This window comes from Panthera uncia, chromosome D1 (genome assembly GCF_023721935.1).
Source record: "Panthera uncia isolate 11264 chromosome D1, Puncia_PCG_1.0, whole genome shotgun sequence".
NCBI lineage: Eukaryota > Metazoa > Chordata > Mammalia > Carnivora > Felidae > Panthera > Panthera uncia.
Genome location: NC_064808.1, coordinates 110,459,779 through 110,483,814, shown reverse-complemented (window position 1 = coordinate 110,483,814; position 24,036 = coordinate 110,459,779). Strand labels below are relative to the sequence as shown.

General features: G+C 40.3%; 1 protein-coding gene across 1 annotated transcript; it reads right to left on the bottom strand.

The window, feature by feature from the left end:
• Positions 1 to 8,333: 8,333 nt before the first annotated feature.
• On the bottom strand, positions 8,334 to 23,865 carry ANGPTL5 (angiopoietin like 5). The gene is made up of 8 exons (XM_049614435.1): positions 23,691 to 23,865; positions 21,953 to 22,097; positions 19,677 to 19,780; positions 18,538 to 18,631; positions 16,309 to 16,409; positions 14,150 to 14,270; positions 11,723 to 11,908; positions 8,334 to 8,653 (listed from the first exon to the last, which is right to left on the bottom strand). The coding sequence occupies exons 1-8, from the start codon at positions 23,784 to 23,786 to the stop codon at positions 8,334 to 8,336; spliced, it is 1,167 nt and encodes a 388-aa protein (XP_049470392.1). The 5' UTR covers positions 23,787 to 23,865.
• Between the last annotated feature and the right edge of the window lie 171 nt (positions 23,866 to 24,036).

The following is a 24,036-nucleotide window of genomic DNA, read 5'->3' as shown; positions in this document are numbered from 1 at the left end:
GTGTAAATTGTGTAGATGTGAAATTATGGCTCAGAAAAAGAAGAGCATGAGGTGCTGACACCTGCTACAACAGGGATGAAACTTGAAAACATGACGCCATGTGAAAGAAGCCAGTCACAAAAAGTCACATAGTGTATGAGTGCGTTCACATGAAATGTTCATGCTAGTTCCACAGAGACAGACCGTAAATCTATAGTTGCTGGGGGAGGGGGGGAGCACGGGGAGGAGGCAAATGGGGTGGGGTGATTGTTAATGGGTATGGGATTTCTTTTGGGGAGATACAGATTTTCTGCAATATTTATAAAATCTCGTGAATATACTAAAAGTCACCAAACTGTAGACTTTTAAAGAGTGGCTTATGGTTTATAAATTATATCTCAGTTCTTCAAAAAGCAATCCCCTCTTCCCAAAATATTTTCAGTGCTGGAAGGAGGTAAAACTATTGTTAAACTTGTACACAATTACGGGCATTCTTGCGCTGGAAATTTGGTGAACTGAAATGTTCAAAACAATACCTACTTAGAACAATATTCATTGGGAGACAGTTCTTACTTTGGAAAATGGTTTTTTCCCTATTCTATAGATAGCCAAGGTTTAGGGGAAAAGAATAACACATAATATATAATTTGAAAGGCATGACTTCGTTCAGAGGTTTATCTCTGGAGGTGCCTGGGATTCTGGCACCAACATTTATTAGAGATAAGGGCAGTGAGCTAATGATCTGTGATGTGCTGTTTAAAGTTCGCAGTCTGCTGGTGTGGGGCAGGACCAGTTTGTTTATTGATGGCTTATACCCGGTGTAACCAGTCGAACAGCCTGACTTGGCTATGTGACCGAGAGAGACATAAAAGACCCTGATGGAAACGTCTAAGTGCCTCTCCCAGAACAGAGATCCATCATCACACAGCTCTTGCCAATTCAATCTGGAGACATAGTACATCCTGGCACAAATAACAAGGGCACTGGGGAGCTACGTGGGGACGTTTCTTGGGCTCCTAATGCTTGCTTAGACTCTTTCTCCTTCCGTGCTAACTATAACCTTTGCCCTCGCTGATCCTGTGCTGAGAGGCCTGCTAAGTCTTCTGGTTTCCGATCTAACACACTCGTACCAGCGATCATTCCAGGCTGCAGACTGTTCTTTTCATCAAAGGGAAAGGAGGAGCAGCGTCAGAAACTATTTCAGTGAGGCTCTCAAAATCCTGTTAACAACTGTGAGCAGAGAGCAGTCCCCCCCCCCACCAAGGCAGAGCCAGCATACCCAGCAGGGGTGCCGGAGAAGAAATGCCCAAGGGAATGTTGCCCCAGGAGCACCTGGAAACTCAAGCCAGTTGCCCAATTCAAGCAACCACAACTGGTGCATTCTACACGCAAGGGTGCAGAAGTTGTATTGGTGAAGGAGAGGCTTTATGTGGCTCAAGAACTTTCTTGGTGCGTCTGGAAGTAAGGGCCAGGCCACCAGGCTCTGAATCTAAGTACCCAGCCCACATCATCTATCACCTAGACCATTGGTCTAAGTTGGAGAATCTCACAACCTTCCAAGACATTGCTGCAAAGTTAGGAAAAACATCCTCCCATCACATCTGGGTAGAGAAAACTTTGAGGCTCTGGTGTCAGTCCTGGTCCCCAGGAGGATGTCTGCACCTACCTGGGCGAATGGAAAAGCAGTGAAGGAGTTTAACACACACACGACACACACAATACACGTGTGCACACATACAACACACACAGGTATGCAGACACAACACACACAACACACTCATACATGTGCACATGAGAGCGCACACACTATACTCATGCACACACGTGCATACATATGCGCATGCACACACAACACGCACACAATACACATGCGCATGCATACAACACACATGTGCACACAAAACACGTGTGTGCACACAGCGTGCACAGCACACACACACACACACAAAGAACACATACACAATACACACACGCACACTAAACAGAGCTGACTTAATTCTTCCTCATACTTTTGTTTAGGACACAAATCGTTTCTCTGCCCAAACTTCTTCCGTTGTACGCTCAGGGGCGGCTGTGTCAGGCCGGTGCACCTGCAGCTGAGCCCCTGGGAACTGCATGCAGCCCCAGCCATGGTGTCATCTGGCTGCTCGTCATCTGCAGCCGAGCCCAGAGCACCCGGGACACCCGGGGGGTGGGGGGCAGCACCGCCTGGCCGGGGCTCATAAGCCAACTGAGACAAGACGGAGGCTCATGTGCACGGCAGCTGCAGTGCAAGGAAATATGTGTCTGTTTCAGATCACAGGTTTAATTCACGTGTTGTGTCCAGATGATAGAACACTGAATAAAATAGTCGATTCTCAGATTATCAGCTGCTTTCACACTTTTGATTTATGACAGTAAGTCTGTTTACTTCTTGAATATCTAGCAGGTTTTAAGAGTCTTAATCTAAGATGTTTATGGAGTTTTATGTAATAAAACTTCCATCCAAGTGTGAAATTACAGTATTGTTAAAGATGTAAATTAAATACGTTTCCAAATATGCTTCTCAGAAATTTGTCTAACTTACAAAAATCAAAGTTCTCATTACACCATTTCTTTTGGTTTCAGAAGACTAGCTTTGCTGAGGTACAAACTGCTTCAGGCAGTAATGGAAAACAAAATGCCTCAAGTTCTATTCCCAGCTGTTTAATGCATTAAATTCTGAAGTGCCACGTAGCAAGCATTTGGCTGCTTAATTTCTGCTTTTACAGCAAACAAAAAGAATGAACGTATTAAATGCATAATACTAGGAACCATGAAATGAAAATAGCCTTTTATATGCTTCAGTGTTACCAATTTTTCTCATTTCTGGTTCTCAGAGCTTTTCTAGTTATGCTTGTTTATCTGACATGAAGGCGCAGGTCCTGTGAAAATCTGAAGTCCTTTAGACAGTAAGCAACCGTTATAAGCCCCATGGCAAACCTAGTTTGGGCAGATCTCAGTGGAGTACAGAGCTTTGTTTCTGTTTTCTCTTTCCTACCTCCATATCTCCACTTACATCAGCATACGGCTCTCTAAGCTCATTCTTGACAATAGCATGATAACACGCTGGGTACAACAAGCCGACGGGGGCAGGGCCAGACATATGTCAGCCTCCACGGTATGCACCACCCCTGGCTGTTTTAGCACGGTGGACGGTACAGAAGATCCGTGTTCCAATGCAATTCACCTACACATAAGGAGTATAGCTGTGGGTGTATGTTGGGAGTCAGTTGTCTTTATCAGTAAGCCGAGAATAATACCAGGATTGTTCTAAAGACTAAACCAGATCAGTGAGTAAATACTCAATGTCCGCTATGACTGAATATTCCTAATTAGTATGTGGATTTGTTATGTAAAACGGGATAAGCGGTTTCCTTCTGACCATTCATCAGCTCTGGAGCAGTATTACCAAATTACCCTTCAGCAAGCTTATGCCATTTTACGTTACAACGAAGAGCACGGGGTAGCCCATTTCCCAGCTTCCATACAAACACTGAGCTGTTACCTCATATAAACACTGACTCCACAGGTCCAGTATTAGGTCCTAAATTTCATGATGATTCATGACATAATTTCATGTTTATTGACCATTTCTATTTTGTGAATTGCTTTTTACGGTATTTGTCTATTCTACAGGGATGTTCTCGTCTTCTGTTTTAGGATGCATCATGCATGGGGAGGAGAATTTGCTAAAGTAGTTGTTTGTCAGGGCGCCTGGGTGGCTCAGTCGGTTCAGCGTCCAACTTCGGCTCAGGTCATGCTCTCACGGTTCCTGTACTGCCAATGCAGAGCCTGCTTTGGATCCTCTGTCTCCCTGTCTCTCTGCCCCTCCCTGCTGGTTCTCGTTCCCTCTCTCTCAAAAGTAAAGAAACACTTCAAAACAATTTTCTAAGTGGTCATGTGTCAAAATACTTTTTCTAGTTTTTCACTTGTCTCTAATTTTACTTGTGGTGTTTGGGATACGTGGAAGCCTCGAATATTCAAGTAATCAAGTGAAATATTTCTGCCTTTGAAATAAAAAAGATTTACTGGTATGTTTGCCTAATACCTAATGATTTTTGTTTTTTTATGTACATATTTAATCAACCTCAAATTCATTTTTATACAGTATGATATTCCTTTTTATTTTCAAATTGTTAGCCATTTCTCTCCATTAGCGTTTATCAATCTGTCTCTTCCCACACTGATAGGAAACTCTTCTTTTCCCATACCCTTCATTATATATATTTTTAATAATCATAGAATTCCTATTCTGGTGACCTTTTGGTTTCCTTGTTGTACCTGTTTTACTTCTGTCACTTTATTGTGGGGGCAGAATTCAAAGACAGCCCTCGAGATTCCCCGCCTTTCTGACCTATACCTTCTCCCAAGTTTCAATTAAACACTCATTTATGGACCCCTTGGAGAAGATGAAGGCTCAAAATCAGTTAACCTTAAGCTAGGTAGATTATTCAGGTGGGCCTGACCTAGTCACCTGAGCCCTTTAAAAGCAGAGAGTTTTCTCTGACTGGACTGGCTGACTGCACGGGAGGAGTTAGAGAGATGTGTTCTGGTTGGCCTGGAAGGAAACAGGTGTGCATCCTGCAAGCTATCCTGGGGCCACATGGCGAGGAATAGCAGGCAGCCTCTGGAAGCTGACGGTGGTCCCAGCTCCCAGCTAGATGGACCGCAGGGACCTCAACCCTACAACCTAAAGAAATGAATTCTGCCAACAACCGATGAGCTTGGAGAAGGTCCCTGAACCCAGATGAGCCCTCAGCCTGGATGGTATCTTGATTTCTGCTCATGAGACCCTGAGTAGAAAACCAACCCACCTCTTGCCAGACATCTGATGTACAGAACTGAGAGCTAATAAGTGTCATTTAAAGCCACTAAGTTTGTGGTAATTTATCATATGGTAATAAAGTAATATATTTATTTTTTTAAGTTTATTTTATTTATTTTAAGAGAGAGAGAGAGAATGGGGGAGGGGCAGAGAGAGAGAGAGAGGGAGACAGAATCCCAAGCAGGTTCCGTGCTGTCAGTGCAGAGCCTGATGCGGGGCTTGAACTCACAAACTGTGAGATCGTGACCTGAGCTGGAACAAGAGTCGGACCCTAACTGATGAGCCACCCAGGCATCCCAATAACTAATATATTTATAATGCCCTTTCACAATCAATACATCAAAGCCCCATCAAATTCTTTTTCAAACTTAGCTGTTCTCATTCATCACCTTCCCAGAAGCACTTCAGATTTTCTTTAAAACAAAACAAAACAAATCCCATTGACCTCTCCTGGTGTCCTTCTTTTAAATGTGTGGATTACTTGGGAGACAGATGTGAATGGCCCAGGGGCTCACCGCCTCCCTCCTTAGGCGGCCTGCCAAGGAGCAGGCGGCTCAGCAGAAGGAGCGGGTAGCTGGCACTTGCGCTGAGCTTCAGAGGCTCCCCTTTCCCAAAGGTCCCTTTCTCAACCATGAAGCTTGCACTGTTACGAGACTGCCCTCCCAGAGCACTGCTCACTGGGATCCACAGGCTCTCCTCCAGCCCGCACACTCTCCCCAGTAAATCCGCCTCCACCAGGAGGCAGCACGCATCAGTGACCCCCTGACCTACGAGCTCCACACCCACTGTTCCCGGCTGCTCTTGGCTCCCACACCCACCACCCCGTCCATACCCTTTGCATTGAGTCTTCCAGTCAAAGACCAAGACTGTGTTCCTGTTTAGAGGCATTTATGTTCCTCAGGGATGATTTGTAATTATTTTTAAACAGATTATAACTTGTTTTTAGACTGCTTCTAAGTACTGTACTTCTCAAAGTCATTATGACTGCCAAGCTTTTTCTATTTATAACTAATATATGCTGGGATAAAGAGAAGCGTGGAGGGTCTATATATTTTTCTTTTGATTTTTAACCGGACATTGTTTCAGTGTTTACCAATAAGTAAGGTGTAAGTTGACAAAAAATAATGTATTTTTATTTTTATTCCTTTTTTTTAAAGTATTTGTATTTTTACATGGGACCATTTATCTGGGCCAGTTGTCAGACCCAGGAAGAATGAATCTATAATGATGCCATCCAGACCCTGGGCACATGACTGCAACCTTTCCTGCCCACTGCTCACACTTGTGCATGTGCTCTGGGGATAGTAGATAGCAAAAAAAGGAACATTTATCTTTTTTTTTTTTTAAGTTTATTTATTTTGAGAGAGAGAGAAAACGAGCAGGGGAAGGGCGGAGAGAGGGAGACAGAATCCAAAACAGGTTTTGCAAGCACGGAGCCTGATGTGGGGCTCAAACCCACAAACTGAGATCACGACCTGAGCGGAAACCAAGAGTCAGATGCTCAACCTACTGAGTCACCAGGTGCCCCAAGAACAGTTGTCTTCATCGCTTAACTGCTATCACAGGTCAGTTTGCTTCATTTCTGGGAACCTTAAACTCAGGATTATTAACCAAAGTATACCTTCTCCTTTGCAATGGCGTATGAGGCCTCTTGATAGAACGTCTCACAAGGCACCCTGGTGGCCACTGTCCCTCAGCTATTCAAAGTCAATTGTATCTCACTACTCTCCAATCCAAACAGATTAAAACTTCTTGCTGCTCTCTGGATCTCTTTCCCTCAACATCTCAACATTTATTTCCGTTCTGCTTTTACCAGCGATGTTCCCACTATCTCCATAGCCTTCACGGTGGGAAAAAAATGTGCAGCCCTTAGACTTTGCTGTGCAATAACGGAGACTGCCCCTCCATTGGCAAGAACTCCAAGGTCCAGAGTCCACACTAAAGACATGGCTTGCTAAGTAGCAAAATTAGTTCCTGAATTTGTAGATAAATTTGTTTCTGATGCTCATATCACTGCAGGTATAAAAAAACACAGTTCTGGGCTCCTCCACGTGGTAGACATCTGACTCCACTGCCAGGACACAGACTCAGCGGGCCTCCGTGAAATGTGTGAGAAGCCATGGGGACCGATGTCCACCCATCCGTGACTTTGTCCCATGTGTATCTGGGCATGATTTATTCACAGCTTTGAGAGGAGATCAAAGTGAAAGCGATCTTGAGTGGTGATCACGTCATTTTTGCCGGTCCCTGAACTCAGCTCAGATTCTCTGTTCTGAACAAGCTTAGCCCCATTCTGGGCTGATATCTCACCTAGATAGCTAGATCCTCACATGTATTTTTACTCCAGTCCCCTTCCCAGCTCACCATGCCACTCTAACTCTTGACAAAGTACTTTTCTGTCCAATACTAATTCTTAATTGTTTCCCTCGTCTTTTTTGTCCATAACTGAACTTGGCCCAGATGTTCGGTGCTGTGTTTTCCCACAGAATACTTAGGCCTCCAACTCTTTCCAGCTTAGTGGAAAAAGGAGAGGGGACAAGCTTGTTCCAAGAGCTACCTCTAGACCACTGAGTCATGGCTCTTTTCTCTGCTGTCCTTCGCTTAATCAAGGTCCTGCCATTCCTACTGGCTTAAGAAAGTTAAGATACAAATGTGTTTTAGAACGCAACTGATCAGGATATGAACGTACAGTAAATTTATTACAAACAAGAATAAAATTATTAACAATGATAAAACGTGGGGGGAAAAGGACTTTATTTGCGCAGGAAACTCTTATTACCTGTAAAATATTGTGGAACTACCCGGAAATAGTAAAGTTTTTAAACTATGTGTATATTAATCTGCACAAAGTTATTCCTTGTCATTGTCTTTAATAGATATTATGTGTAGATTACATAGTTAGCCATTTCCAATGAATATGGAAACAAGCATATGCTCTCTTCAGTTTTCCTAACCATCTACTATAGTACATATGCTTTAAAGAAAAGGACAATTCTTGGGTCCCTGGGTGGCTCAGTCTGTTGATCATCTGACTTCAGCTCAGGTCATGATCTCCTGGTTCATGAGTTCAGGCCCCGCATTGGGCTCTGTGCTGACTGCTCAGAGCTGGGAGCCTGGAGCCTGCTTTGGATTCTGTCTCTCCCTCTCTCTGCCCCTCCCCAACTTGCACTCTGTCTCTCTCTCAAAAATAAACATTAAAAAAAAAGAAGAAGAAAAGGACAGTTCTTGGACAAGACAACAAATTCCAGGAAGACAAGGTGCAGTTCACTTAAACTTTATTACATATTGTTAATATAGTTAGTAGTAAGAGCATACACTAAGTCAGGTTTTCTTCTGTAAAACTGTATAAAATTAAAGATTTCAAACTGAACTCTTAACACCTAGATGCCATCTATAGTTAAATTTTGGCTAAAATGTTTGAAACACTCAGTAAAAAGAGAAACTATAGAAAATCTTTTGTATGTTACCAAAAAAACCTGTGGACCACACATTACAATTTAGAAGGAGATTACTTAAAATATGGATTGTACACTCTTCTAATTTTCATTGAAACAGACTTAATCCTGACAGGGGAATTGTTTCTGGTCCATGTGCCCCACTGAATCCCGGTTGAGACCAATTTTCCAGGGAAGCGATGAATGCCGTTTAGATTTGCCAGACCACACTGGCTGAACCACCAGCCAGTGTTGTTACTGAGGCGACTACAGCTTTTCACAGACTGACCACTGACCAGGCATGCAGGGTGACAGCCGTCATTATCGACATCCGATGTGCTGAAAGGCATTGCATTTTGGTTATCTTCTTTTCTGAAGCCCCGGAATCCATCACCTGGGCAAAACAGGTTTTTTAAATGACCAAATTTGAAGGTACTTCTTGTCATTTTAATTGGCCTCTACCAGACTGTCGTTACAAAGCATGGCATCTAGAACTAAGGTTTACATTATTTTCTACTAGCTATCATATGAAAGTCTCCCCTCCAGTTAGGCTGAGCACTGGGTGTTGTATGGAAGTGATGAATCACTAAATTCTACTCCTGAAGCCATTACCAGCTTGGATTTAAATAAAATTTAAAAAAAATAAAAAATATGAAAACAAACAAAATCTCTCCCCCAGATTGCAATATACCAAAATCTGGTAATGAATTCCTCAACATGATAGGCATCTTTAAGTGGATATTTGGTACCAAATCACAATCCACAATGGAAGTTTGGCTCTGTAGACGGAATCAGATAATTTAGGCCAAAAATGGTGCTGTACAAAACTGTCATACTTTGGGGAAGGGTAATGTGGTAATTGGTAATTTAGGGAAAAGAATAATTTCTACGTAATAATAATACATAGTAAGTTTTCATGCCACCTCCATCCTCCATCACTTTAAATAAAGAGGCAGGGATGAAAGGGAATCTGCTACATTAAGAGGCTTACATTTGTAGCTGCACAAGTTGCTTGGTTTTATTCAGGGGCCCCCAGGTTTATATCACATACGCAGTTACCTCAAGCATATAATCAGCTACCTTCCTGAGGTGAGCCCAGAATGGCTCTCCACATGACACATGGAGAGTAGCTCAAGTACTACCATTCCTAAAAGGTCCACACTGGGTTCTGCGTGTATGGTTTCCCTGACACTCGCCAAAACCTGAAAGAGTAAGTATCTTGGTCAAGGCAGCCCATGTAAGTAGGTAGCAGGGGCAGAAGCCATGTTTTGTTTGAATCAAACTATATAAACAGAAGGTTCTAATTGGTCCCATGACACCTAGATTTCACTTGCAGTAAACTGCTCATCTTTTGGAAACACTAACTTAAAGTAGAGCTGTGCAAAATCTTTGAAGAATCCAAAGCCCACATTTGTTTCATCATGTTCCAAATGTTTGGCATCTCTTGAGATAGGTCTTTGAGGAGCCTGGAGAACTTGATACGGGGTAGTGGCCCATCCTGTTCGGCAGCTGTGCTGAATATTAAAGCCTCTTACCCTGCACCTCACAGGAAACAAAATGCCCACATTGCAGGTATTTGCAGGGAGAGTGTGATTTTCAACACCCACACAGTGCAATGCCTCTCAGATTTCAGATGAGACAGCATTTAAGGAGCATTGCCTAAGTTGTACGGTCGCTCCACAGACACTTTCCCTGAACAAAGTCCACCCATCAGAAGGGAAATGTGATAGGAGCTCCCCACTGGATTATATTTATAAACAGTTTTTAAAATATAATGCGTAGGCCTGTTTTTAAGAAATAGCCCATTAAAACTCAGTATCATGTTTTCCGTGAAAGTGTAGTTACAGAACATGTCCCTTTGTTTTCTCTGGGAACCCAAATAAATCTTTGCCAGTTCTAGAATCAGGAATATTTGTCCTTCTCCTGGGAGAACTGTTTGCTCAAATGTTAGAATTTCATATTTATGGTTTTGCTTTGAGCTAAAAATCAAATTTGTAGCTCATCTCTACCATGCACCTGATCACACTTAACCCCTGGTTTCATCTGTGTTTCTATCTCCATGTCCCACTGGCATCTTTTTCTTTATTTTGATTGTATTGTGTGATCAACTGTTGAAAGTTAGTTTACAACCTCATTGGGAAAATGCAGAGTAGGGCATAGCAAAATTTGAGGATTCTGTAATGAAACACTTGTGTAATGACACACTGAGTCTTCTAACTAGATCTCAGTCCAATAGAGAAACCCCACGCACACTTTTACTAACACGGTAGCTTCCATATTTAGATAGTTCTTTACACTTTTAGAGAGGCAGCATTAAAAATTGCATATTGTAACTCTTGAAAATTTTCCTTATCTATCAAGATTTGAATTTCAGACTTTTTACCTAACATCCCAAGGTGGACAACTGTACCAGACAACTCTTCACTCTCAGAAATTTTCCTCCCACTGTGCCTTGACTCAGCTGCTTTCTTTGCCAACATTCATTTGCCAAAAGCCTATCCCTTCCTGCAAGCACACATTAGTGGTTCTCAACTATAAGGTTGCCAATACGTCCATCTTTGAATACAAATACCTGGGCCCAAACTTACTGAATTGGATTCTGCAGTAGTTTGTACTTTTAAAAACCTTCCCACGTTGGATCTAACATTAAGTCCTTGCTGGAAACCACCCTTCCATAAAGATTTTCCAGATGCGATCAGTGGAGATCATTCTCTCCCTCTCCTAAATGTCCAAAGCTCTATCAGTATTCAGTATTCCACATTTCTGGGTTTATCTCCCTTCTATATTATAATCAGTTAAAGAAGTGGGAACATATCTCACTCACTTTTGGATTTCTAACACTAAATATACATAATTAACAAGTACCATGATGAGCAACAACAGGAGAGTTGAATTTAGTATTAACTCAAATTTAAAATTTCAGCATCAAATTATAAATTTAACATGAAGTATTTTGAAGTTCTTAAAAATTAAATTTATTTGGAAATGAGTACATGCATCAAGGTATAGTGGGGGAAAAAGCCGACCAAACTAGTGGCTCTATCAACCTGGCTTCTTGCCCTGGCTCAGGTGTGATGAGCTGGAGCAAGTCCCTAATGTTTCAGGTTCCTTACCTGTACACTGAAGGAGATCAGCTCTGACATTCTGTGATTCCTAAATGCCAGCCTCTCAGAACATGAAAACGTCAATAATTCCTTCCCAGCCTGCCCCACAGACTGTCCTTCTAAAGAATCAGCTGCCATGATACATGGAAAATAGTTTTAAAGAATATAAGCTCTTCAAAGACACAAGGTGGGTCGATGATCATAGCAGGGTTTCAAAACTCAGTTTTCTCATCCCGAATCTACTCTGTTATCAGTTATCTGGCATAGACCAAGCGAAATAACATTACTTTTATCTTCACCTAATATCAAGTCAGCTATATTTAAATATCCTGCATCACTGGGGGGAAGAAAAAACTTACCAGCATTTCCTGAATACCGTCCTAAGTGCATCTTAAAAAAACTTGTTTCATCTTCTAGCCAAAAGTTGTCATATGATGCGTAAGCAAATGTGTCGTCTTCAGATTCCAGTGCAACATGCAGCATAAAACTGGTGTTTTTCTGATTTACTATATAAAAAATCTTTTTTAGTCCTAGCCAAAATTCACCTGTTTAAAAAGAAATGTTTTTTCAATATATTTTAATACAACTTATAATAACTCCTTATTATTGAGGGTTTGGTGTTAGTTTTTAATACTGAAATGGCTCACATAAATTATTTGAGAGACTAGATAGCCCTAGCTCAAATTCAAATTATCAGTGTTTGTCTAATTTACAAAAAAAAAAAAAAAAAATACACACACACACAAATACATTATATAAATATATATATAAATGTATATGTATATATATGTATATATGTATGTATATATATGTATATATATATAAAATCTTATATGTATATATATGTATATATGTGTGTATATATATATATATATATATATATATATATATATATAAAATCTTCCTATTTCACTAGACTGGGAATAACTAGACTGTTTCATTTTTATCTCACCAAATAAAATTCAAAAAGTCATTTAACAATTGACCAGAAATTCAAGATCTACCTTAAGGCATGTCAACAAAAAACTGTTGAAATACTGTGGCAAGTAACAAAATGATGTGTACTCAAAAATGCTAAGAGTTTTAACCTCCAAAGTGGCAGGTTCTAAAGAAACATTTCCTGAAAATGCTCACTTGCAATTATTTTTTCTGTCTTTTAGAATGATGCTCTGTGAATATTTCTTCATTACAATGCACTTTGTCTGTTACCCATGTATAAAAATGTAATGTAATGTGATGTAATGAATGAAAATGAAATGGTGTTTGTAGATCCAGGATGAATTAGTAAATGTGGTGTTTGGACGGCATTCTTCTTGCTGTTCTAGCTAATGGTTTTCGACCCCACTCCCACCCCCCATCCCACCCTCACCCAGCCTGGCATAGCCTCTATTCTGGAATATATTCCTGTACCTGAATCATTAAATTCCTGAAGGAAGGAAGGGTCTAGTCCAAAAAAACTTGAGAGAGTTGGGGGACAGTGTGACAGCATTCACATTGTTAAAATTCTAGCTAAGATACCATGTCCCTCTCCAGGGCTTACTAGAGGCACTAAGTGCACCCCACTTGGAACTGAAAAATACCCTAAGGAAGCGCAGGAAGAAAGGAGGTATATAGAAAGAAAGGTGGGTCTGTTTAGTGTCCCCAGCCCAAGACACTCCAATGTAAGTGTCCTTGCCATCCTGCCCCTCTACCCAGCCCCTAATTTGGCTTAACAGTATATTTTCCTTAATCCCAAGTTTATTTTTTAAAATATACAAAGTACAAGGCAGTCTGTTGCCATGACTTGTACCTACCTGAAGACATTTTTCTCAAAATTCAGTTAATTTCCCCATAGAAATAAGCATAAAGTGAGGAAGATGACAATTTGGAGCCTGTAGATCTAGGACTACTTGAATCAGGAGGTAGCACTTACCAGAAAATTAGGGGTCATGCTAAGAAAACACAATATATTAGCTGCACTCCATAACATGGCAGCTATTCAGCTTTATTCATAATACATAATTACATTTCACACATCCTTTCTACAATCACTAGCATGCAGTAGGGTTTTTGGCAACACAATACCACCACTTACTGAATCTTTGGATGACATTATTATGGGATGTTAAGGCTTTTAAATTAAAACAACAGCAACTTAAAATAACAGCATAAAAGTGATCAAAATCATCTGCAAAAATTCCAACAAAGGTAAAATTCTGCAGTGTTCACAAATACTAGAATTTCTGTTTGCTGGCAAAAGAAATACTGTCATGCAGCAATAATGTAAACAGATTTTACAATTCTCTTGAGGTTTACAGTTTTCAAATTTTGGGGCATTGATTCTTACTGATATTTTTATACACTCCTCCCAAGTCATATAATTTGAATCTGTACACCATGTACCTCGATTCTCCATTGGTGTAGACCCAGCACACACCTCAAGAATTTCAAGGTTCATGACAACCCTGCCTGCCATTCAGTGTTCCTTTCTACAAAAGGTTGTTGAGTATCTACCAGAATTCTGCTGGGTGCACAGTAAATACCTAATAGATACCCATTTTAGAATTTTCACTCAACCCCATTTCAGCAGGTATCCAAAGATAACGATTTCCATAGCCCAACTGAAAACCCACATGTTCTAAAATAACACGACATGAAGAGAAAGTAAGTCCTATTTTGATAGTCACAAGGATTTGCTATTTTTACTAATGATTTTGACCAACAGATAAACTATCAGTGTCATGCCAAAAAAAAAAAAAAAAAAAAAAGAAAAGAAAGAAAAAGAAAAAGGAGAAATAAAATATGACCTAAAAGGTCACCAAATCCGTCCAGATAATCACACCACAGCCTCTGGAAATCAGTGATCCCGTCAACCCTTTTCTGTATCACAGTCCATCCACCTCCTCTATAATCCATGTCACACATCACCTAAAACAGGCCCAGAAAAGACAAAAATCACATACCATCATTTTCACTCATTGATGGAAAACTTATGCTTCACCCTCAAGCCTAGAGAAAGAGAAGACCGTTGCACTAAAAGTTTCAATGCAATTGTATGCTATTAATATATTCAGACATTTTTAAATCTCTAGAAAGGACACTTTATTAAAAGGCAAACTTGAGGCCAACCTAATTACAGTCTCCTGTGTCAGTCATTCCGTTACAGATGCAGTGTTGGTAGCATTTGAGGTCACCCTCTTATTCCTCACATCCACAGATAGTTTTCAGTTGAGTGGTGACCCTGCCAACCTGTAGCAGAATGAGGAATCTAACTCCTTCGTATTAAAACAGTGATGTTTTTTAAGTTTTAACCACATATGCGTGTGGGCCTGTCTTTGATCCCTCTTTTCCCCAGAGGCATGAACGGCCTATGTCCAGATGGGATCTTCAGACAGGAAGGTGTGATCTGTGCCTCACCACAGCCTGTGATCCTGGGTGCATCTGTCAGTGCTCTGTAAAATCCCCCTAAGAGGACAATGGTAAGGACGCAGAAAATCAGATACAGTTGTCCCCATTAGAAACTTCCTGCTCACAGAGAAAGGCAGTGTGGAGGAAGTTAGGGAATCAACACCTTCCCGTGATTACAAAAGGTAATAACGCTTCCCACTCTTCACAAAATTAAAAGTCTTCCCTCTCCATGTGGGTTCAGGCTCAGTTTTGAATCTGTAGGTGAAGCAAGTTAGGTAATTTTTTTTTTTTTTAACGCTTATTTATTCTTGAAGGAGAGACAGAGTGTGAGTGGGGGAGGGGCAGAGAGAGAGGGAGACACTCTGAATCTGAAGCAGGTTCCAGACGTGGGGCTCAAACCCAGGAACCGTGAGATCATGACCTGAGCCGAAGTCGGATGCTTAACCGACTGAGCCACCCAGGCACCCCAGTTAATTTTTTAAGTTTTCAGTTTATTTTATTATTTGAGAAGGGTGGAGAGACAGAGAGAGAAAGAGAATCCCAAGCAGGCTCTGCACTGTCGGCACAAAGTCCGACTCAGGGCTGGATCCCACGAACTGTGAGGTGCTGACCTGAGCCAGAATCAAGAGTCGGACACCTAACCGACTAAGCCACCCAGGCGCCCTGCAAGTTAGATAATTTTTAAATTATTTCCCTCCTAAATCCCAATTTTTTAACATCTGGTCAATGGATGTCAAAAAGCAAGGTTAGTAAAAAAAAAAAAAAAAAAAAAAAAATAGTGAATAATGTTGGTAATTTCAAGATGAGGAACTTGTAGTATCTATTCAGAAAAAAAACTACTGTGTAATGAAGATTATCAATAAGGTGTGAGATTAGCATCATAAACTTTCTTATGCACAAAAAAGCAAGCAGAAAAAAATATGTGTAAATAACTTATACATTACCATATATGTTACTATGTTAGTATTATATGATATTATATATATATCCTGCCAATAATAGATAATTTCGGATAGAAGTTTCTTCCAGAAATCCTAGACATAAGGGTAATGTATTTTGTTCAATTTAAAAATGGATTAGCTTCTCGATCTGTCTCATAGTGTAGTGAAAGCGGTTTCTTATTTATTAATTTCTTATATAACCACATAAAAATCGTTTATCACCCAAAGAAAGTATAACCACATACAGGAAGGGAAATCTAAGTATGTTTGGCAAGCTCCAAGGCACAGCACCACACTGCTTTCTAATATCCACAAGCTAATTAAAGCGAGCGTTTCTACTGCATATTTAGATTGTATATAAGATCCTGCACGAAATGTACCTACTGCGGAGTGTAAACATGACACCTCACGTGGAAAAGTGAAAGAATCTCAGGTTCCTTTACTGGCTTGTGGTTTGGGCAAAGAATTTCAGAAAATCAAAATTGGGAAACTGGAACTTCTACCCACTTATTTTAAAAATTTCAAGGAAAAATAAAATATGAGAAGAATTAAAATTTTAATATTAATTAAATAGATAGGTTGCTTATCCTATTCCACATAATAAGGGAAGACTTTACCTCAAATGGGTAACTAGATCCTTCCGGGTAGATTATATATAAACCACTTGGTGTTTTGGTGACAGAGCCAATGGTGTCTTTGATATCAGTACAATCTAAACCTAGAAAAGTAAAATTAGTTATTTAGGATATTTTCAAGTGTACACTTAAGACTTAATCATTTTGCTGTAGAGATCTGACAGTGCTATCTGAAATTATGAATATAAATTCCATTGGGATATGATTTTAACTTCTTAGAAATAAAAAAAATGATCTCGATTTTAGAAATCAGGAGAAAATACATGTAAGAAATGAGACTAAAGAATTTATGTTGGAATAAACCTTCACTAATAACATCGCTGTTAGTGATTAGCCCTCCATACTACTTAAAATTTTCATTTGGGACCCACATTTATTTAATATAATTTATAATCATTAAAAAAAAATTTATAATCATGCATTCTCACCCAATAAGTAATTCCCTTTCAGGAATCTAGGCTTATCTTGGGGACATAATGTGTAAAGGAAGTCTATGTGAATGGGAAGGAGAAACCCAAATGAATAAGTTGATTAACTACTACTGACACATCCTTGACTACTGGAGACTGCAGAGACTCTTGCTGGGGACCACTGTTACAAAGAGCCAAGGGAGAGGACAAGGAAATCACTCCTCCCTAAGAGGAAATTATGCCTGCGGCCAGAGCCTGCACTGCCGCCTATAGTTAAAAGTGTAGCGCCCTAGAATTGCCTTCTCCAAAGCATCCCGCTTCCCAGGGGACTGGAAGCACATTCTGTGGGTAAGGGTGTTACATTTATTCTAAGACATTTTACTGTGTATTATCTTCTATAGTAATAAAATAAAATCAACCCTTATTTTGTTAATCACCTGGTGAAACAAACACACGAAAGCCTGAGACTCCAGAGCCAAAAGCCTGCTTACCGCCCTAGCTCTTCTCCTCGGCAGCCGAGAACCCTTAGCGAACTTACCTGCCCGCTTTTCTTCTATCCTTTTAATAGTACTGTCTACTTTGTAGTGTTATTCTGGCAATTTACATACAAGGCATAGGGAGAGCACTTAGCATAGTGCCCGGCACACAATACGTATGCAGAAAATGTCACCTATAGAAAATTTGCTGTAAAAAATTGTTTGCTTCCCCCTTATTGCTGGAAGATATAGATCCGTTGCTTGTGTTCTGAATTGCTAAGACATTCTCACACAACCTTATGCTCAGAGCTGTGCTAGACGTTCACAACGAAGGACCGATCTGGGCTGGAATCTCCACTCTGCCATCACCAATCACATAAGTATGAACGCATTATTTAGATTTTTCTGGGCTGCATATTCCTCCTCTGATGGTCCTCATCACCACAGCAAACCCTTCTATTGTCTTACTGTCATTCAGGCAGTATTCGAAGAGCTTTTCGTGTACTTAGCCATGCAATCCCCACAACAACTGTGAGGTACGTACTGCAGTTTGCTGATGAGGAAACGATCGAGGAAACAGGCCTCAGTGATTTGAAAACAGGTGGTCTGACCTCAGAGTCCACGCTCTTAACTACATGAGCTAAAATAAAAATGTAAAATAAAATACCATGCGGAAACGCCTTAGTACCTGACACTTAGGAGACTCTCAGTAATTGTTTATTTTCTTCCCTTTGTAAGCAAAAAAATCATACAGTAGGCCCTCAATAATAGTTATTTACTTGGAACTCTGGTATGAATTCATAATTGTAAGAGTGATGGGCTATTTTTCTTAGAAACACAAGCCTCTAGGAATTACTACACTGCATTTGAATACAAAAGGTTCTAAATTCCAGTTTATTTCTGTCTTAAGTTCCTTTTTTATTTCAAACTTTATGTCCCAATTTGAAATATTTCAGACAATTCAAAAAAACTGTTTGCAGGCAGAAAGAACTCTGAAAACTTTCTTTTCTTCTGACTGAAGACTAATTATGACTAAAATGTAAAGGACAGCCCAGAAACTAGTTACATAAAAGTGTTCCATCTGCGGTGGACTCGGGTTATCTGTGAACAGCCACAGCTTTGGGGCACCTGGAAAAGTTTCCCGATTCAGGAAAGTACATTTGTCTGGGCGGACGGCGGCCTCAGGGAACGTATTACCCCTCCAGTCTGTTAGATAATAAGGAGCTGTATTTTATAAACAAAACCTCTCAATGCACCAACCCGTCCAGGAAAATTTTACGCAATAAAAGTCAAGTAGGAAGAGGCAGAAATAGAAAAGTTCTCACCATGTGACTGCACTGGCCTGTGAGGAAGAGGGTCCAGCTGTTTTCGGAGAACTTCTGTCGTCAGAAGGAGAACTCGATTCATGAGCTCGTTAACCTGAACAAACAGGCGCACCTTTCAGCACGTTTATATTTGAACAAAACTCCTTCCTCTGAATTCTGTAGCTGGCGTCCCTCGGCCTCTTACAAAGCAGCTCCGCGGTGTATAACAGTGTCCGCCACCCCACCCTGACGCCCCCAGCGCCGCAGCAAGGCCGCCAAAGCACCTGTCCGGTGGGCGCCGTGTACCCCGCAAGTGGCTCACCCCTGCCCAGGTGGGCTTGCAGGCCCCTCGTGGACGCGAAGGCACCTGGCGGGGGGAGGGGGGGGGTGAGTGGGGGGCGCTGTGTACCCCGCAGGTGGCTCACACCTGCCCAGGTGATCTAGCAGGCCCCTCGTGGACGCGAAGGCACCTGGCGGGGGGTGGGGGTAGTGGGGGGCGCCGTGTACCCCGCAAGTGGCTCACACCTGCCCAGGTGATCTAGCAGGCCCCTCGTGGACACAAAGTCACCTGGCGGGGGGGGGGTGAGTGGGGGGCGCTGTGTACCCCGCAGGTGACTCACACCTGCGTAGGTGGGCGGCTCCCCCGCCGGTCTCCCACCCTCGCTCACCTCCAGACCGGTCCCCAAGTGGGTCCTTCCCCTCCCCGATCACACACAACTGGCTGCCCCTGTACACCTGCCGCCTGCCCGCACCGCTGCAAACAGCAACCCCGAGCAGAAGAGACTCTGCTTTCTGAGCCGTCTCTGCGGCTTCCGAAGCAGGTGTGCGTCTTCGGAGACTCAAACCTCCGGCTCTAGCACCTGGAAAGCTATCCCCTAGCGCGGACCTCGGAGTTCTCTTCCGCAAAACGCTGACAGCGTTCACAACAGGCTTTCAGCGCCTCTTCCTGTCCCCTTGACTGCGCACCCCTGGAGTGAAGGTCCATTTTTTTATGTTTGTTTGTGTTTTTTAATGTTTGCCTGAGGCTTCCTGGGATGCCTCTAATTGAGCAGGCAGTAAACACATGTCTACACACAAATGCATTAAAAAATTAAACAGTTGTACCTCTAATTGTATCGCTGTATCTGTGCAATAACAACACAAGAGGAAAAGGTCCGTACCTGACTGGATAAATAATCCAAGGAGGTTTGTTGCTCATCCATCATGTTTCTTAGCAGTTTTTTGGTACTTCGTGTGTAGGAAACAATAGAATTTTGCAAATTTCCTTAAATCATAATAAAAAGTGTTTGCTAAATATTGTTAGAGAAAATACGGTGAAAAATAATGAGCTTAAGTGATTTTGGATAAACATAAGACACAATATATCTCCATCTATCTAAATACTCCAGTTAGTATAACTTTTGTTTAACTCAGGATCACCCAAGAAAATAATTGTATCCACACTGGTTAATGAAACTATGCTTTCTAATAGTTTAGATTACCCCCAAATAAGTGAATCTGATGTAACAGAGAGACAGATAATTGCCAGCAATTATCAGGAATTAGGGGTAGAGGTGGATGTGTGGGAGGCTTGTCACTTTTATGTAAGCTAAAGTATTTACAGATTTGAAAGGTAAAGTACTCAGTGAAATATTAACTTTCACTTTATGAAATGAGAGATACAGGGGCACCTTTGAGGCTCAGGCAGTTAAACGACTGACTTCAGCTCAGGTCATGATCTTGTGGTTAGTGAGTTCAAGCCCAACGTAGGACTCTGTGCTGACAGCTCAGAGCCTGGAACCCACTTCAGATTCTGTGTCTCCCTCTCTCTCTACCGATCCCCAGCTCGTGGGCTCTCTCTCTCTGAGAAATAATAAATGAATAAACTTTATAAAAAAAATAAGATGAGAGATATGGAAGGAGGAGGTCTGGGAGTCCTCAATCCTTATCATATAAGAAAGGAAAAGGCAATAATCTATATCATGCAAGTTAATTTTCAAAATAAACATTTCTTTTGTTCTATTGATGCTATGTATTTTTATATAAACAAATGGCAAACAAATATAAATGATAAATCTTTTTTTTTAATTTTTTTAATGTTTATTCATTTTTGAGAGACAGAGAGAGACAGAGCATGAGTGGGGGAGGGGCAGAGAGAGAGGGAGACACAGAATCTGAAGCAGGCTCCAGGCTCCAAGCTGGCAGCACGGAGCCCGATGTGGGGCTCAAACTCACTGACCACAAGATCACGACCTGAGCCGAAGTCGGACACTCAACCGACTTAGCCACCCAGGCGCCCCTATAAATGATAAATCTTAGAGTTTTGGTTGGTTGGTTTCTGATTGAACTTTTACTATATATTTTCCTTTTTTTAGAAGGTTGTTTTTTTTTTATGTCAAAGGAATCTCACTCAGAGAATAGTTGCAAGAACAGTTTAAATAACTTTCCTAAATCATTTGACACCAGGCTGCCATGATGTCCCTGGATATTTCAGTCTGTATTTCTTACACCAAAGACATTCTGTACAACACAACTCTCAAAATCGGGAAGTAATCGTTGACTACCATGCATTCCCCGGCCTCATACAAATTTCGCCCTTTACAGCAAAAGCATGTACACATTATTGCACACATTATTCTTTAAGAGGTGACTTTACTTCTACATTCCTAATTTTCACATTAATAATCCTTGGTATCTTAAAATGCACCCCATCCAGGCTCATCTCTCGTTTCTACTTTCAGTCTCTTGCTTTCCATTAGAGCCTTCCTGGATTTAGGTGTCTGTCTTTATGGACCTAAGTGCAACTCACCGGTTTGAGAAATAGGAGATGCTTGTGTTGCACATAGAATTGAACACATTAAAGTGGGCTTTTTATGCTTTCTGGCCTAGGATTTACATCCTTTAAGACCTAGACCGGATCACCACTCCCTCCCTTTCTGATTCTCCTTCTTCATCCCACCCCCATGTGCGTATAACAGGCCATGAAAATTCCCACACTGTCACTCAACAGTTGCAAACAAAAATCAAGACTTTGAAAGTTTATTTTTACATTTTGCTACATAAATTGGCTATGAATTTGTAATATGCCTAATGTAGTATTCATTCAGTATTAATGAATTTCTCCCTCAAAACTAAGGTGAAATTTCGTAATGGCTCAGATGGAAGTTTGAGAATAGCCTCTGGTGAACTGATAAAACGGAACTCTCAGTGCCGTCTGGCTCGCCCCTCTCCTCTGCTGCCAGCTGAAAGGGCTACGTGGAAGGATTCATTCATTCATTTACCAAACACTTACTAAGCACCTACTGTGTGCCAAACACAGAAAACCTCTGACCTAGAAGGATCAAGATACATATAAAATGACCCAAACAAAGCTAAGGCGTATTTCTTTCTATGTATTCCATACCTTAGAAGTAATAAATCATATACCCTTATAATTGTGATTATTTTTATTACTTACTACACATGAAATGTTTTTCTTCTCGTGTAATTTTAATTTTAACATCACACAACTCTTCACAGTCTTCCTTATAAACAGTATCATTACTTTTACTCTCATCTTTTGCATTAGATACATCTTCTACAGTGTTGACTCCTGGAGAATCCTTGACATTAAAAAAATAGAAATGAGAAAAGAATATATGAAGTATGTTATTTGACCTATACATAATAAATATAAGAAGAGTACATGGAAAAGGTGAAATCTCAGGACATACACAAGGATGATCACTAGACAAGAACATAATGAACTGGTTAGAAGTCTACAAATAAACCTTATGGGTAAATTTTAAGGATCAATAAAAAGTATACATTAATTCAATATTTTTGCTCTCCCCTTTTCTTCCAAATACCAAAAGGATATACTTAGGGTCTACTTTCTATAACCGTGACTCCATGGCCTTTATCCTTAACTTTGGCATGTTTCCACATCTGATACAGCGCTGAGCCAGCCTTCTGCCAAACATCTGGGAATCTGAAGTTCCTTGAACAGAACTAAGAAGGTTCCCTGATTATTCTCCATAGATTACATTTCTATGCCAAATGGACTTTCTGCCAGCAATTATCAGGAATTAGGGGTAGAGGTGGATGTGTGGGAGGCTTGTCACTTTTATGTAAGCTAAAGTATTTACAGATTTGAAAGGTAAAGTACTCATTGATTTGAAAGATATCAGAACAGAAAAAAAGCCTGGGATTTTCCTTTGCAAAATCAACAACAGATGTCATCTTAAAAAGCCAGCTACCAGCCGCCGTTCCAAAGGTATTTATTCTTATTAGTGAATGCTGGTTTTTCTACATAAAACATTCTTTGGTGGAAGTTATACAGACTTAAATAACTGTTTTTAAAAGAAAATAGTAACAAACTTTATCTTCCTTTGACCTGGATATTGAGAGAAAGGTGAAAAGCTAATCATAGTATGAAAGATATTTGCCACCTAAAGATGCTTATATTTTGTTACATGGACCTACTTTTAACTTCTTATTCTTTCCCTTCTACTCTTGTAATAATAGGCATCCTAGATGTTTTCAAAAACCTGACAACAACTACATTTTTCCAGATCTAAAATAAGGTTTTTAAATTTTGAGTATTTTAGAGAACTATATTATTATTATTTCCGTAGCTTTCCTAAAATTTATCTTTATGAAACCTTGGAACTTTGGAATTTGGGATTGGTATCACGGTAATACATTGTAGAACATTTTAAAATCATAAACCAATATTTAAATATGTAGAGATTCAAATCACCATCTACTCAGAGTATTGCATATACTTTATTAGCTGTCACTTTCACATTGTTTTAAATGAAATTTTCTAGTTTCCTGGAAAAGGAAGCACAAGACTGTGTTTGAAATATAAACGTTTATAAAATATTTATTTTTTTAAATAACAAAATAAATTTTTTATTACCTACCAGGTATTTCATTATCAAAGTTAACCAGAAAGTTGCCAGCTGGTTTTTAAGTTAGGCCTGTAATTTCTTTAAAATTTTTTTCACGAGAAATATGTTAAGTGTCAATCCTCAGTTATGGTTTCCTAAGTTTAAAAATAATATTTAAGCAGAATCTCAGCATTTCTAAATACTTTAAGTTTTCCATAATTATATTGGATGGTACAATTAATCTTTTCAAATTTTAAATATGTATCTTGAAAACTATATAATCATACTTCCTAGGTCAAATAATATTGCTGAAATTCTTACCGTAGAATGATGTACACAGTTACCTTGTATAACTTCTCCACAAATAAAAATAAATGTATTTAAGAATAGAAGTGAAGCTTGAGGAAGATACATCATATTCTTCTTGAAGAAATGAAAAACTTCTTCAAATACCAGTCAGCTCTCTGTGGAAAGAACTACAGTGCATAGAGTCTTCAGTTAAAAACTTCTGGAAAGTGTACAACAAAAACAGAAGCCAAAACTTACTGGTTCCATGCCCTCGTTTGAAACAACACCCTTCATATGAAAAACAAAGTAGCCTCTAGAGATCCTGTCCTTTTTAAGTTATGCAAACCTTTTTTTATCACTACATGCCTGCTTTTAGAAT